This window comes from Papilio xuthus, unplaced genomic scaffold, assembly GCF_000836235.2.
Source record: "Papilio xuthus unplaced genomic scaffold, Pxut_1.1 DF824888.1, whole genome shotgun sequence".
In the NCBI taxonomy this organism is placed as follows: Eukaryota; Metazoa; Arthropoda; class Insecta; order Lepidoptera; family Papilionidae; genus Papilio; species Papilio xuthus.
Window position 1 is genome coordinate 141,483 of NW_013533761.1, and position 16,894 is coordinate 158,376.

Here is a 16,894-nt window from a genome sequence, read left to right on the forward strand (position 1 = left end):
ACTTGGAAGACAATAACATATGTCACTTTAATTTTAAGTTTGATATAAAACGGGTAAAAGAAAATATTTTGTCTGTTTCATATATTTTTAATTTCGGGCTATGAAATAGAATCGCTATCAAATTAAATATTAAATAAAAAAATGAGAACGTTTGGTAATAAATATAATTTAGGCTCTGAATAATTTTTAAGATAATTAATATTAAAATGAATTTGTATCATTTATGAATTTATAGAATTTATAGCAGTGGGCAGAGGGCACGGAACTCGCGGCGCGATCTATAAACAATGAATGCTATCGGCCGCGACGCCGCCACATATCCGATCGGATGTAAACAAACCTGAGCACAGCGCGACGTTCAAGTTTGTCACACAGCGCACAACAATGTCAACTTTGTGCGTGTAAGAATAAGAACCGATTTCCTTTGCATTTATCTCTAATTGAGTCAATACAACGTATACCGAGTTAAAAAATTATGAAGAACAACTTTGATATCTATTGTTGTATGTAATTAAGATAAAAGTTGCGTGTGAGGGTGCAGACAGCTGCCGGCAGGTGTATTGGGCTATGAAGTGTTGCAGTGGACAGATATATAAGGTGTAGTGCGGCGAGCGGGCGCGCATTGCCAACCGCGCGACGTTCGCTTCCTGCTCGCTCCCCAAGGCGCCAACCTTGAAGATATACGTCTAGTGGACTGTACAACTACACACATATGAATTGAAACATTTAATATACGTCCGAAATCTGTGAGCCGTGCTTGACTATCGAGTTAATTTTCGAATCGTGTTTTAATTGTTTTTTATTTTAATTTAAAAAAAAATAATAAAATGGTTGTGAGTGAGATGAACGAAGCGCAACCCGCGGCTAAGCCCGGTAAGTTTGATTACTTATTTATTTATTTTTTATTAAAAATTAACAACCAAAATAAATTTAACTGACCACGAGACAGTCAAATAAAAAATCAATCAACCAAAGTAGATGGACTACATTACAGTTTGCTTAGTTTCTGTATTCATACAATTTACCTAATTTTTAAAATACATATTTTGCATAAAAAGTAACAAAAGACAATGTGCTATGATTTGATAAGAATACAATATTACATTCAATTTGAATACAATATAATATAATATTATTTAATAAAATGCAAAAGAATAAACTTATAAAAGGATATTCAATTGCCAAATTGGAATAAATTCCAGAAATATATAAATATACAGTTTAAATTTTATTTATTTGAAACCAAATATTTATTGCCACTTTTCTAACAAAAACGAAGGCAATTTTCGTGCATATGAAATAGGAAAGTTATTGGTATAGGTTGATTGGAATCGAATCCCCGACTACAAGATTACGTGCCCAGGCCCTATGTATTAACGTGCAATGATTCCTCGCAAGATATTTTCTCCAAGATGAAATATGTGAGATCGACGTGAAACTTATAACTTTACTTATTTTACTTATGTTGGTTAAGTTAATGGTCTTAATAAAATTAGGCCAAGTAAGAAAGATATTGTAACAATAATTAAGTTTTTTTTTATATAGTTGATCTAAAGAATAATTACGTGATAATTGAATCGCGCAAAATAACAATGCGACATTCGGCGAAGATAGATTTTGTTTTTTTTAATCATTATAACAGTGAGTTTCCACTGACGAGCAACACCAGTGCTAAAACATAATGTCGACTCACTCGATCTCTATAAAACAGACAACGATATGTAATATGTTTCCCACAGGTGCTGCGACAATGGAAACTGTCAAGTAGTGACAGATTGTGTTAACCCAGACATTGCATATTAAACTAAGTACTTTGGGACTTAAAAATAAAATCTTGGATGTTAATATTCTCATTGCCTCCATCTAGTTTAAAATAAATAGCAACATATTTCTAGTCTGTTTAATTGCGAATTTAACTTATTAATATCTCAATCAAATTATTGTACTCGTAAAAGTGTTAATTATATATTTACCTGAAAGTTAATGTCCTCTCTATAACTACATTTATTTTATAATTTGTCTGTCGTCGAAGATATGTTAATATAAAATGTTCAAAAACCAAGTCAATACAATGTGAAAAGCTTTTACCTGCTCCTAGATAATGAAGTATATAGATACCACTAATTACAACAGATAACACTCATTGCTATGTTTGTTTAGGATTTATTATGTTCTTAAATATGAAAACATAACCCGCTTAGTTTTAGCATCAACACTCATTAAACATTATGTGTAAGTAAAAGTTTGTTGTTGTTAATATAATCAGAGTTAAAATTAACGCAAGTATTAATTCTACTTGCAAACTCGACTAACACATTAGTAAAATCTAAATTCAACGGTTGCTAAGCAATTTACAATCAGCTTATCATGATCTAAATAGGACAGAGATTTAGTTTTGTTCAAATCGCGCAACAAATCCCCTGAGAGTTGTACTCTGGCTGGGTTTTGAGGAAAATATTTTACGATTTACTACACAACTATCAAATTATTGTATTGCGGTCAAGTGCTAGACATTTTATAAAAAAAAAACAAATAGTAATAGAGAATTAGTTGTGGTGACGTCACAGCTACTATGACTTAATAACTCGTTAATGTAATTAATGCGTTCTTTAATTGCTTCATAGAGTATTGGAGTAGATCAGTACTGCAAGCGATTCATAATGAATAACAACATTTCCTTCGCACGATTCTACTCTGTGGTTCTGCCTTCTATGGTATATTTCGTAAGGAAGTTTGATGTAGTCTCAATTAATCACAAGCTAATTAATTAATGTTTTATTGGATGATGTTTTTCAGTTACACAATGTTCGTGTTGCGGTTATTGTTCAAAGGCTGCATCGATCTTAATATATTTCATCGCAATCATTTATTTGAGATCTGTTTTCATTGTTTAAATGTTTAATTATACACAGAAAACATTTTACTAATTTTTGGAAATATAAAGAGATTGCATTTCATATCAAAAATTTGAATTACAATGACATAAACAATGTCGTATTTATTTTGTTAAACACAACAACGGTACCGGCACATCCTCAGAACACCGTTACTAAAGGTTTAGGCAACAGGTTCCTTTTTATCTCCGGTCGTAAAAATTGTCGCGCGTGCCGCCATCTCTCGGCGCACACTGACAAATATATTACATTTATAAATAAACGTCTTTATCCGAAATTAAAATGGCCAAATGTTTTATGTGATTTCGTACTTATAAGTTAATTTTATTGCATCGTTAAATTGATAATAAGAAATGTTTTACAAATTTTTGTAATGCCATTAACCTCACAGGATTTTCTCACGTAATATAATAACATTACTGGTATTTCAAGAATTTTCTAGCACAAATACTACAATACCTTAACATAATCCTTTGATAATAAGTATAAAGAAATGTCTTCTTTATTATTTTATTTGATTTAACGTTTATATAACATTGATAAACTGAAGTAGAAACAACCATACAATACGCGAAATGTAACTGATGAGAACAATGGTGCGGGCAAGTGCCGCCAGGTGTCGCCACTGAATGGATGACGTCACAACACCAAACACATAACAAGCACATAGCACAAATTATCAGAAAAATATAGTTTCAAATTCAATATTGCAATATATAATTCTGCTTTATAAATATTTTATATCTGAACTAATTGCCTAATTTTAGACGATTTACTAATTACTTTTTTATACTCTATCACTAATGTTAAGGTTTAAGGTATTTGAAAAATGTAGATATTACATAACGCTGTTAGCCGGCGCATCCGTGTTGTTGTATATAATGACCGTCATATAATTGTAACAAAAACTGCTTACACATCCATTGAAGTATGACAGAGAAATCATTAACACTTTGAATAGAAATAATTTCTAATTCTGAATAATTGTCTGATCGTCTTCATTAATTAGTACAAACATTATACTAGTATTTTCCCATGCGCTTGATGACGAAATAGGATAAAAGACAACTTAGACTAATAATAATAGAATAGTAACATGACCAAATTTCAGAGACACAAAATGTGATATATATGTATACAGTATGATCTCTTAACGACGATAACGTCTCCTTAATCGCTTACTTGAAATGTGTCTCAAAGTTTGTTTTTATAAACCTCCCATGTAAGTATTGGTGACTTATATTTTTTTATGTAACACATTAATGTTCTGCGTTATCTCTGGAACGGCTGGACCCACGGAACTTTGACGGTCAGGTAGGTAATTCACGCGGACATATAATATTATAGGCTCCTTTTTTATAATTCAACGCTGACAAAGTCGTGGACGACCGCTATATTTAAAAAATAAAAAAAATACATTTGGATAAGGAAATGTTTATTTTTAATCGAAGTGACATATGTTTCTTTTTATTTTTATTTTGAAAAGAAAATTCGACAACTAATACAAAATAAACATGGATTTACATTAATGAAATGTGCAAGCTTGTTCCCGCGCAAACTACACACAATGGAATTGGTGCGAGTACGTATATGTACGCTGGACTGAGGATTGACATAAGGCTTGTTTCAGATAAAGCAGCCTTAGCGAATTAATAAGTATTGCCTTGCCTTGAAATACAATTTTAAATGTCACATAATTTAAGTGTAAAATTAACGTTTTACTGTAAATATTTTATGATCCATTAAAATACTTAATATTATAATATTATGCAGAGCAATTAAGTAATATAAAGAAGTTTTTATCTATACTATTAATCTCGTACTAAACTATATTAGTAAATTGAAACGGTTTTTTAGTTAGCACGTAGGGTACATGAGTATAAGGCGTATGACTATGGTTTGGTTGTTAGCGCGGTGTGTGTCCCCGCCCTTAGCGTTACAATTTGTAGTGAATCACATAATGCATGAATGCTTGATTGATTGGTTTTGGTATTGACGAGCAATTGATGTCCGCCACCCTCCAGCCGGCCGGCGGGGTGGTGGGGGGGGGGAGCCCTCCGGCCGCCGCGCGCACTATACACGGAAGTACGTTACCATTGTTGTTCAATTATAAGTATTTAAATAGTAAATTATATAGATAAATATGTGACTAGAGTTGAGCACTATCTGTCACATAAAGTAGTTAAATTGATTTTTGAAATGACATTCACATTATAAATTTAGGTAGAAATGATGTATTCAAATAATTTGGATGATTGTCACTAGTTTATAATATTATTTTGTCCCTTAGCAACATTTAGGGTGAAATAAGCGCATGTAAACTTATACAAGCTTGAGAGGAAAAGGCGAGCGTCGCCCAATGTATAGAGAGACGCTACGAATATTAACTATACGAGTATTTTAACGCGTTTTATTTGAAACTAATTTGGTTGTAAGAGAGACGAAGTAAACTATTTTGAGATTTGGTAAAGATAAATTACTTTAAAAATTAAGAAAAGAACATATAAATAAAAATTGAAATCATACAAGTTACATCGATGGATTTCGCTCCCATTCCAAAGACACGTGGTGTGAACGTTCTCGCAAATACTTAAATTGATTAATTGTTATGCAAATGAGACATAACAAAGTGTCGGAAGTATTATAACGGACAATATTGAATGCATCATGCGCGCCCTTCACGTCTGTTGCAACTGTAATTCGTGTGAATTGTAAACGATGATTAATTGGAAGGGAAATCATTACTGGACAATTAGCCGACTTCATTCTTATTGTTGCATTTAATGAGCCGAGTTACATTTGCTGGCAATTATCTGAATAAATTAGATCACTTCTAAAACCACAAACTGTGTACGACTATTTGCAGATATTGTAATCCACGACTCATGCACTAAAGGTTAATGAAGCGTAAAGTAACATTAGATAGTGTAATATAACTTTATTCAGTTTTAGTTTATATATTTAGATTTTGATTAGCAGAATAGTACCAATCTACGTTTAAAATAATTGCAGTCCTTTTACAGTTAACAATAAAATGGTAAAGTTTAAGTATCAACAAGGGATCAAGGCGAAATTGGTTCTGTTCGAAATTATAAATCTAAACAAACTCAATGTACTTGGCTGGTGGAGCAAAGAGCTACAATGTCGAGGTTTGTTTTAATTTATTTTTAATTATGTTTGCTATTAATTTTATAAATAAATATAATATCGGACAATATAATTGTGGTAGAAATCCCATAAAAAGTGGCCTAATTTTATAATAATTTGTAACTTTCGGTATAAACTCCAAAAGCAGGGTTATTTTGTAGAGCTAATGACTATATCTGGTTCTTTTATCTTTAGTGTAAAAGTTTGCTTGTAAAATTGGGATGAGGGTATTATTAAAATTTCAGTAATGTCGACTGTTATGCCTTTATACGTAAAAAGGGCATCGTAACAAGAGACCCATCAGGGTTGTATTTAGTCGGGGCTCCGTGGAAATTATAATGCCTTACTCGAGCGTGAAATAACCGCTCTCTTGGTCAAAGTTAACTTCTGAATCACATTATATTTTAATTATCACTTTAATAACAAGGAAATTTATTCATTATTTGATTAAAAACGTAAATATAAAGTGGTCATGAATATTAAGTTGAAATGTGTCTTACTAAATTAAAATTGGCGGTAAGGATATGCGACGAAGTGATACGTAAAATGCTCGTATAGAAATTTTGTTAACAATTTAAATCTCTTGTCGGATTAAACTTAGAACAACAAAAATTCACTTGAAGTGCTTTTTTTTAATTTTGTGATGGCTTGGCTTTCTATTGCAAGTTTTTTTTTTATCATACGTTGATGTCATATATATTATTGACTTTTAAAATTAAAATATTAGCCACAATTGTCAATGATGTAGTGTCACATCTGTAAGTTTCACGCCTTCAATGGCCACAAAAGATTGGTGAAGTGTCACAAAAGAGTCCCATAAGAGATATGCTAGACACATTACATGTTTGGTCACACTTTTGAACATAATAATAATAATAATATGAAATAGTTTGGACAATTTGTTTGGTTATGTGACCGAGCATTTAATGAGCAGGAAGTTACGTTATTATTATACATAATATTGTAACAACATTAATTTTATGGTCAACTCTCATTGTATAGCCCCCCCCCCCATCCCTCCCCTCCCTCCATATTAAACCGTGTATTCAATTTTATGACGATTTAAGCGTAATTTTAAATCACTTTCACAAAAATGTGCCCAGTGTTAGATTTTGTGTCTGATTCATTCAATAATACGGTAATATAATTCTAACACATTCACAACAGTCCTTATATCTGTTTTCTTTTGAATAAAAATGATTTCTTTTGTGTTGCATTTTATTATAACGTGTACTGAACAGTTCACCTTCGTAAATATTCATATAACACACATAATATACAAATTATCGTCAGCTGATCAAACAAGTACGTATTTTGCTAACAAATGACAAACCCCCCTGTGGGCTAACTACAATTTGCTATTATTTTATCCTTTATCACGACTTTTATTATAGGAAATACTTCACTAAACTGTTCAATCTTTCCAATTGTGACTTTGATTTTTCTCATATTTTTTGTTCACAATAATACCATTAGTAAAATAAATATTAAATGATGTTTTTGTTTCGCACACACTGATTTAATTAAAATTGATAATAATATAAATCCTATCAACTGATTACTTTCATAACTATTATTTAATGTCGATCTTTGTTATTAAAATGATATTTATTAATTACGTTATTATTGTGAGAAATTATGACAAACACTTTTACGTAAAATTCCTCGATAGGTTTTTCCTGAACAAATTCACACTTACATCATCAAAGTTTTAAATATCATATATTTCTTTAGTGTTATTTTTTTTAACTTGGAGTAACTTATCAAATGAGTTATGTTGTTGAAGTGCCGCGTCAGCATGAGAAGTGCATAGAACTAGTACAAGCTGGATAAACTTAGATTGCTCTTACTAACATTATTTTTAAGTTGCGACTCTATTTTAAAACTCAAGATAAAAATCTGATTGTTCAAATTAACGTATAAATTTCCATGAGTCGTGATGAATAATATATTATGTATTGTCTTTTGATATATACTTTGTATTTAGTATCAACCCGCATTATGTTAACACGTATATCCTTCTATATATTTGGCTAGGGGTAAACAAATGGACGCATTTATCAAGATTAGGATAATCCAAAAGTGAACTAAATGCTTCATTTATTAGAGTTCTAATTCATTTAATTAATACTTTTTACAGTTGATACAGATTAATGGTAATGTTGTAGTAAATCATGCGAGTTATCGGCTATCAATGACTGCAAAATTAAAGCTAGTCCAATATAATCAGTCATAGTATGATAACAATACTTTCCTGTGTCGTGATAATGACAACAGTTTGGCGGATTCACGCAAGTCTCATCGCACTAAATATAGGAATTTAACTGTTCTTTTAGAAACTGTTATGTAGCTGTATTATAACAAAGTGAAAATTATTTTCATTAATATCAATATATCAGAAAGTTACAGTGATTGAGTGAGAGTGTAAGAAAGTTCAAGCAAAATGTTGATGTGGATTTTGATAGCGATTCTTGTCGTGCTGGCCCTCGTGTGGTCTATGGATATCGGTAAGGATAATAAAGTAATTAAAAAGAAAGGTTTATACGTAACATTTTTAGTATTATAACATAGAAATAATTTGTTTTGATGAAATGACTTAGTTTAGACGGATACCTAGCCGGTAGGTATAGGCTTCGAGCTAAGTGAACTAGCGATGACTAAATAATTATTGTTTCACACGAAATTTCAATAGAAATTGAAGCAGAAAAAATTGCCCGAATCATAAGTTGCATCAATGAGACTATCGCTGTAATAATAGCTAATTATATAATTGGAGCCTCGGCCGTTTGGAAACCTGACGACGTTCTTGAACTGTTATTGTCTTCTGTTGGATATTCTTATATTATTTCTTTACTTTTTAATTTATACAGAGATGTAATCTTCCTCAATTAACAATTTATTCATTTGTTCTTCAAGATGGTGATGTCGTTTAGGTCTATTATGATAGGTTACCTTGACCACGATCCTAACACCGAAAACTGTACAATGATAGATCAAGCCTTTATACCACACAATGGTACGGACTGATGACAACAAGACTGCGCTCATGCGTGACGGTTTCGGTGGGGGCACACTGCGCGTTTTAAAGCGCGCGTTTTGATAGCTTCATGTTATAAGAACCATCCGATCCTTTCTTATATTTGTTTATGACGGTAGATTATTGTTCCCAAAACGCGCGTTACCGCTTAGTGTGTTGCCGGCGTGTGGAGGGCATCTGTTGGTCGCGCATTTGGGTTCGTGCGTCAACAGCACTGACTGAGGAGTCGTGTCGAGGCGGGTCACGTTTTTATTGCACTATTATCTGTTCATTGTCAATGTAAAGGACATTAGAACAGCTTTTATTCGTCGTTAGTTTTTGTCTTTGCTCAGTAATAAATTAAAATATAACACCAGTCACGTACATATGCGACTACACATTACGTATAAAAGATGGGTTAATACTAATACATTTATTCATTTCCTATTTTTTTTTGTATGCGATGCCAATGTTTATCTACAGCTAGATACATATCAGGGACACGAGGGAATTCCCTTTGCCAATACTATTATAGTATTTATGATGATTATTAATCATTTGTAGATTTTATGGACAACTACAAAGTATTGCTTTGCTTTGTCATGGACGAAACAATCTGCATTGAGGTGTCAGATAAGCTACAAGTGCTTGCGATGTACTCGACGGCCTACTACATGACATTTGCAATCTGAGATAATTACAGGAGTCCACTTCACTTCTTTCAATTGTTTACATACGATACAAAATAAAACTGTTCATTAAGTGACACCAAACTCTTGACACACATACATAAGTACGTCATTGAGTTTTACATTTCATAACAAAAACATATCGTCTTTAACATGCAAATAGAAATTGTGAAATTGACTTGCTTGTGTATGTACAATACAATAGTTACAAAAGTATTATACAATTATAATGCGGTCCTTTTCAGTTTTAAAACAAACTTTAGTGACTTCTATTGAAATTAAAAATAGTGTAAAAATTGACAATAATGCTGCTCTACTTCATTAGATGAGATGTTAAGTAGGAATTAATAATCATTGAGTACTTATATATCTTAATCTAAGATGTATTTATTTTATAAGTTATTTAAGTACAAAAAATATTTTAAAAACCTTGTAAAAAAAACTGAGTTTTCAAAGCATCAAAATTTCATGCTGTTTTAATATTTTAACATAATATAAATTGGAAAATCGTTGCCGCAAAATTTAGAAGAGCTCTCGTTTACGCTTCCAAGGTTTTTATTTTAAAGCTTATTTGAATATTTTGAAATATCAAAAGTAAATTATAATTGAGGCAGTTAATTTGCGATTTCTGCAACATTTTCAATATACCACCGCTTTACTGTACTACACTTGAAAAGGTCGTATTTTCCTTCTGAAAATGTTTCTGTATTTCTATAATTTTTGGATTTAAACTTAGTTTGAATAATATAAAATAATTTATTTACCCACCTTAGTTAGTATTTAAGAACATAACAAAAAGTTAATGTTAAAAGTCCAGAAAATTTCTAGAACATATTAATGAGTTCTTTTAATAAATTGTTTTTATTAATTTTTATCTTAAAATGTCTTTAATTTATTTAAAACATTTTTCATTAATCATAATTTAAAGAGATATATAATTAACTAAACGTCTCCAAAAATAACAATCATCCACAAAAAGTTGTTATTGTTAGCAAATTCTCTTTGGTCACTAATCACTTGTTTTTACTCGAAAGATGTCATCATTAACACTCACTTTACCATAAAACGATCAAAAAATTCCATTTGCCCATTATTTATCTAGCAATATGTAAAAAAGTCTTTTTGTTACAACAAATGATGTAAAGGGCCGTCATTTAGTTAGTGACACGCGGGCACAGTAATTAATACTCTTGTTTTGGAAAAATGCAAATGTTTTCACTTAAGGGGCTCTCCTCTACAACGACGTAACTTAAAATAAAAAACATGTATAAGAAATGTGCCAAGTATTTGTTGAAGTATAACAAGGTCAGTGAAAACATTCGCAAGTGTACACACACGTCTTTGAGGCGTTGAGTTCTTACACATTAAAATATGCTTTGTGCTATGAAATTTCATGTTAACAAAAACTACGTTAAAATAGCTTCAGATTTTCATTCTATTTTCTACACATACTTTGTTGTGTATAATTAAAGTTCTTTTTAAATATTTAGTAGGTATATTTTCCAAAAGAACGGAATATTTAAGTTTTTTATTTATCGCTTCATAAAAGATGGCGGTGTGGTCCACAAGTCCGATGTGAGCCTAAAATGTATGTGTTTGTTTGCAGAGAGTTCTTTTGGAATGCGACATCTGGTCGTGTTCCTACTGTTTGTGGCAACGACGGTGTCATATGCCACGCGTGTCAGCATGAGCGTCGCCATCGTCGCCATGACAACGGACAACGACTACGGACATCCTGTGAGTAACCTATACTCTTAGAAAGAGAGAGGAAAAGAGAGTGAGATAGATGTAGCGAATGGAAAAATCTTGATGTTGAATTTTACAGGTATACAAGCCAGACTTCTACTATCATAGTAATTTGTTTCTTTAATGACTTCTTTGGTAATTATAATCTTATCGTAAAGTAATTTCATACGCCCATTTATCTTTAACGCGAGATTATATCAATAAAATAGATAAAAAATATATCAATACAGTCGATAAAATAAGTGACGTCACAAATGGACCCGGCGCGGCGGCGGGTGCGGCGGCGTAGAGTGGCGATGTCAGAGTGCGATACAGCGGGACGTGCCGCACATACGGAGCACGCATTATCCCGCCGAATAGGCGCGCTGTGGCGGCGCGTTACTGATAGGCTTTGTTCTATCGACCTGCCTATCCGTAACGCGCCCGATCTCGAGGTCGCCTTTATGCCTTATCGATATGGCTATTAAAACTTTCTCTATAACTCTCACGTTTATCGTCAGAGTGGAAGTTGAAAAGTTAAATGTACCTAATGTATTTGATTTTATTCTATTGTTTAATTTAAGATGTTATGTCTCTCATACTTCATTTTCAAGGTCATTTCAAGTGTACTCTTGCCGTGAAGTTGTAATCCTAATAATTTACTGGAACATACTTTATTCCTGGTATTTGAAAGATACTAAGATGTATCACAATATGTTTTTACACAGATCCGAAAATGAATCCCAAAAATGTTATGTTGAATTTATTACAAATGCTAACAGCGTAAATACAAAAAGTGACATAAGTTAATAAAGCCGGTATAACGAACACGGGTTTTGCATTATACCATACAGGAAAACCAATATCTAAGGAATGAACGGAACAATTTGTAGGCAAGGATTTCTTTCCACAATAGTAATATTGTGAACACATCCTCCATATTTAACCCTCTTCACGCCGAGGCGATGTCGAGTGCGCGACACGACGAGGTGTCACGCCGATATCAACATTATGCTAAAAACTTTATGTGACCAGATCGAATCCCAAATTTTTGATAGAAAAATATCTGTCGTATAATCAGTTTACATTGTATGACAATATAATATTTGAAACTTAAGTGACAGCAGAAAAAATTAAGATATTGAAGACAAGAATTTTAAACAATAAACACCAAAATCCAATCGAAGGCGCTACTTCAATCATCAGAGCCTGTCAGTCAAGTTTTTGATTTTTAAAATTAAGGTTAGGTTGTTTGTTGCAGGTATTTAAATGGGAGAGAAGCGTTCAGGACACGATCCTGTCGTCTTTCTTCTGGGGCTACATCCTGCTGCAGATCCCCGCGGGGATGCTAACCGGCCGATTCGGAGGGAAAATCTTCATCACCGTAGCCATGCTCATCACCGGACTGGTCAACTTGGTCACGCCATTCGCCGCTACTAAAGTAACTTGTTTCAATGTTGCTTTCTTTGAATACATTTTTGGTAACATTTAGAGTTTAATGCAATATTGGATGTATTTGCTAAACTCAAAATAGTTACTGCTTTGATTGTTTGAATATTTTGTTCTAAATCAATGTCGATCTTGTTTAACTTTATCATAACCGTGATGTGAATAAATTGATCGATAAGAAATAACACTAAAAGCAGCTTATCGACATAGATCTTGTACCTATGTCTTACCTATACTTACTTGATATTTAAATTCGTCACTATTTCATTTTAGTTTAAGTGAAAAAGTCAAAGATAAGGAGTTTTAATCTCTGTAAGAGCAGGTTTGGACGAAGGCTCGAGTAAAGCTTTACAGTCATTATAGTCGAATCTTTAAGTTTTCGCTAACTTTTTCTCAAACCATAACTGCAGAAGTACTAATGCGTTCTGGATGGAATTCCTTCCGTCATAAATTTAAAAGTATGGCTGTCATATTTTAATACTTAGTAAATCAACCTCCCGTTCGACAATAAAGGTTTTATTGTTATAGGGTGACTGGATGGCGGTGTGTGCGTGCCGCATCCTGATGGGATTGTCGCAGGGTCTACTGTACCCCAGCCTGCACGGACTGTTGGGACAGTGGGCGCCCGCGGCTGAGCGCAGCCGTATGGGGACATTCGTCTACGCTGGTATGTGGAAACTAAACAGACTTTACGCTATGAAAGTTACTCAATAGGTGATAAAAGGATCAATATTTGCAACAAGTAAATAAACAGCGTCCGGTACATTATATACGCAAATAAACTATTCCTCTTGTTCCATTTATAAGACTGACACGTAGTTCGAATTTTATTGTATCAAGAATTTACTGAATTTTAATGTAACTATTGCTTGTTCACCAGGTGCTCAATTAGGTACAATAATAGAGATGATGTTGGCGGGCGTGCTGTCTGCGGGCCCGTGGGGTTGGCCCGCCGTCTTCTACGTGGCGGGTGCGTCCTGCTTGGCGCTGGCCGCTGTCTGGATGCTCCTCGGCGCCTCTACACCCAGCACTTGCCGGTGGATCTCCAAGAACGAGAGGAAATACATCGAGACCAGCGTCGGGTCTGCCGACATCAGTGAACAGAAGGTGAGCAAGATATTTACAAGTGCAACACTTAAAAAGCTTCTGAATCACGAATGTCGCTACTAATTGTAACGTTGTTTACAGAAAATGGCAACTCCATGGAAGAGCATCTGGACGTCGCTGCCATTCTGGGCGATCCTGCTGGCTCACAGCGGACAGAGCCTGGGCTTCTGGACCCTGCTCACAGAGATACCCTCCTACATGAGCAAAGTCCTCGGCGTCAATATTAAAAGTGTAAGGGAATCTCTTAATGACCAAATTGCACTTATTTTTATTCAATAGAAACATGGAATGGGTGAAATAACTGTAAGTGATATTTTATTGATTATCTTTCATAACTTGACAGAACGGTCTGCTGTCTGCGCTTCCGTACGTGGCGATGTACATCCTCAGCTTTGTGTTCAGCTGGACCGCGGACTTCCTCATCAACAGGAATATCATCAGCCTGCCCACGGCCAGGAAGATCTTTAATACTATCGGTAATTTATAGGACTTAGTCAATAGTAAACATGGATTAACGCATCATGTTTTCAACTCAAACTCTGCACACACTATTTCTGCTTCTGACTACATAATCTTATGGTTTTAGCATTTTGGGGGCCCGCAGCGGCTCTGCTGAGTCTGTCCTACATCCCGGCAGGTCACTTGACCCTCGCGGTGGTCATACTAACTCTTACAGTTGGTCTCAACGGCGCGCACTATGTCGGTTTCCTGGTAAGTTCATTTAAAACATTCAAGATTACATCTAGATTCTCCCTGGGACATCGACAAGATAAGATGTTTAATTTTTTTTATTTATCAGATTTCGCACATCGACCTGTCGCCCAACTTCGCCAGCACTCTGATGGGTATTACCAACGGCTGCGGGAACATCTTCTCCATCATGGCACCCCTCAGCGTCTCGCTCGTCGTCAAAGATGAAGTCAGTACTTTTATGATATAATAAAGTCTTGATTTGTTCAAATTTTTAACATAACGGAAGTCGGAATGACCCAGAGAATTTTTCAACTTCCTGTTCTTGATTGATGTAACGTTATTTAATTCTGACCACACCTCGGACATTATTATAAATATTACAAGTCGAATTTGTACAATACTGTTGATTTATCATTAGATCATATAATTGATGACTGTAGAAGATGGGAGAAAGGTGTGCCAGGAGCGTTGCTTTTGTAACGTTTCTGTCTTAAGCGAGTGACTGATTATTTACTTGATTGTTTTTTTACTTGCAGTCGAGTGCGTCAGAGTGGAGGAACGTTTTCTTAATCTCGATCGCTTTCTACTTCCTGAGCAATCTGTTCTTCATCCTGTTCATGTCAGGCAAGGTCCAGGACTGGAATGAACCGCAACCTGCTAAGACTTTAGGTAAGCTCTTTATTATAACAATTGTATTAAAACCTATTTAATTAAAAAAAAAACGCTTCTAAATTTTGCTATGAATTCTTCATAACGGGCTTACTCTTTTAAGCAATTTAATAGCAAGTTTGAGGTAGAAAAAATTGGTATTGCAGAAATATAATATTTCTTAAAAATTTACTTCATCATCATCAGCTCACTATACGTCCCCACCGAGGGGCTCGGAGCCTACCCTAAGTTAAGGGTGATTAGGCCATAGTCAACTGGCCAAGTGCGGGTTGGTTAACTTCACACATATCTTTGAATTTCTTCTCAGATATGTGCAGGTTGCATCACGATGTTTTCCTTCACCGTAAAAACGTCGGATAAATGTACATATGTAAATCGGAAATCGAAAAACACATTGGTACATGGCGGGAAAAATTTACTTACCTTAATATTATTTTTCTTACAGAGGATGGCGTGAAAGAAGTTGAAGAAGTCGACAGCAGTAATAAAAGTAAAACCGTAGTTGAGAAATTTTGATAAATGTAATATAGTGTAGATTTATAACTAGTCATAAATAGATTTTACATCGTAAATTATATTCCAGACAAATAAATGTTATTAGAGTAATAAAACAGACGCCATTAAACAACATTCAAAGAGCCATACTAGATACGAGTTATCAATTAAATAAGAAGTAAAGGATACAGGGAATGTTTTGTCTTTAGTTATAATAGTTACTTCCTTTTACTTTGCTCAAGGATACAACTTTTGATAAGCACACAACATTTAAGTTGCTGTTAAAATTGTTCAATCATTATTGTACAGTTATTTTACAAAATTATTTAATAATTTATTATATTATTATATAAAATTAATTACCCTAATTTGTACGGATCTCTACTTACGTAAAAACTATAGATTTGAGTGGAAAGTGAGCAAATAATTTATTTATTATAAATTCAGCAATAATTGTTTTAATCTTATAAAATATATTGTGTTATAAATATTGGATGTTTAGTTCATTCTGTTTCTATTTCAGGTTATTTGTACTGATTCTATCCATTATTATAAAATATTTTACTTACAACCATGTTATAAGTTATGTGATTTTATTTATTTTAACCAAATTAATTTATAGAAGATTTATGCAATTAAACGTGTAAATATTACAATATATATTAACAAGTAATAAATATTTAAATATATAACAGATTTTTATTACTCTGTCTGTCATGGTATTTATCAAAGGTCTTAAAACACAGACTGTAAAGTAACTAAGAATAGAATAAGAATAAGAATAAGAATAAATTTATTTCACAAAAAACACGTTAGAATAATATACAGTGAAGTATCTTGCAGACCCCGAACTAGGCTGAGCCTGTATCTCGGGGCCTAGGAGTGCACTAGCCATAAACAAAAAAACAGTACGTACATATCATGTAAAACTAAGCGTTATATTATGAGATACAATTTGGAAAATAAGAAAATACATGAAGACATTAAACTAAGTAATTTTGAACTACTAA

The 16,894-nt window shown here is 33.4% G+C and overlaps 1 protein-coding gene across 2 annotated transcripts; it reads left to right on the forward strand.

Annotated features, from left to right (window-relative positions):
- Nucleotides 1–638: 638 nt before the first annotated feature.
- On the forward strand, nt 639–16,413 carry LOC106127034 (putative inorganic phosphate cotransporter). 2 transcript variants are annotated; one of them, XM_013324976.1, is made up of 11 exons: nt 639–873; nt 11,353–11,483; nt 12,733–12,912; nt 13,449–13,587; nt 13,801–14,027; nt 14,109–14,258; nt 14,371–14,503; nt 14,614–14,738; nt 14,827–14,946; nt 15,257–15,389; nt 15,835–16,413. In XM_013324976.1, the coding sequence occupies exons 1-11, from the start codon at nt 828–830 to the stop codon at nt 15,903–15,905; spliced, it is 1,455 nt and encodes a 484-aa protein (XP_013180430.1). In that variant the 5' UTR covers nt 639–827; the 3' UTR covers nt 15,906–16,413. The 2 variants fall into 2 exon arrangements, with proteins under 2 accessions (XP_013180430.1, XP_013180429.1); XM_013324975.1 differs by lacking the exon at nt 639–873 and adding an exon at nt 8,294–8,548.
- The last annotated feature ends 481 nt before the right edge of the window (nt 16,414–16,894 follow it).

Excerpts from the sequence above, each read along its gene's own strand:
- LOC106127034 (XM_013324975.1), top strand. The coding sequence starts at position 8,485 with ATGTTGATGTGGATTTTGATAGCGATTCTTGTCGTGCTGGCCCTCGTG. Across the intron at positions 14,259-14,370 it reads TCGGCGTCAATATTAAAAGT|AACGGTCTGCTGTCTGCGCT; the intron begins GTAAGGGAATCT and ends ATAACTTGACAG. Across the intron at positions 14,947-15,256 it reads CGCTCGTCGTCAAAGATGAA|TCGAGTGCGTCAGAGTGGAG; the intron begins GTCAGTACTTTT and ends TTTTACTTGCAG.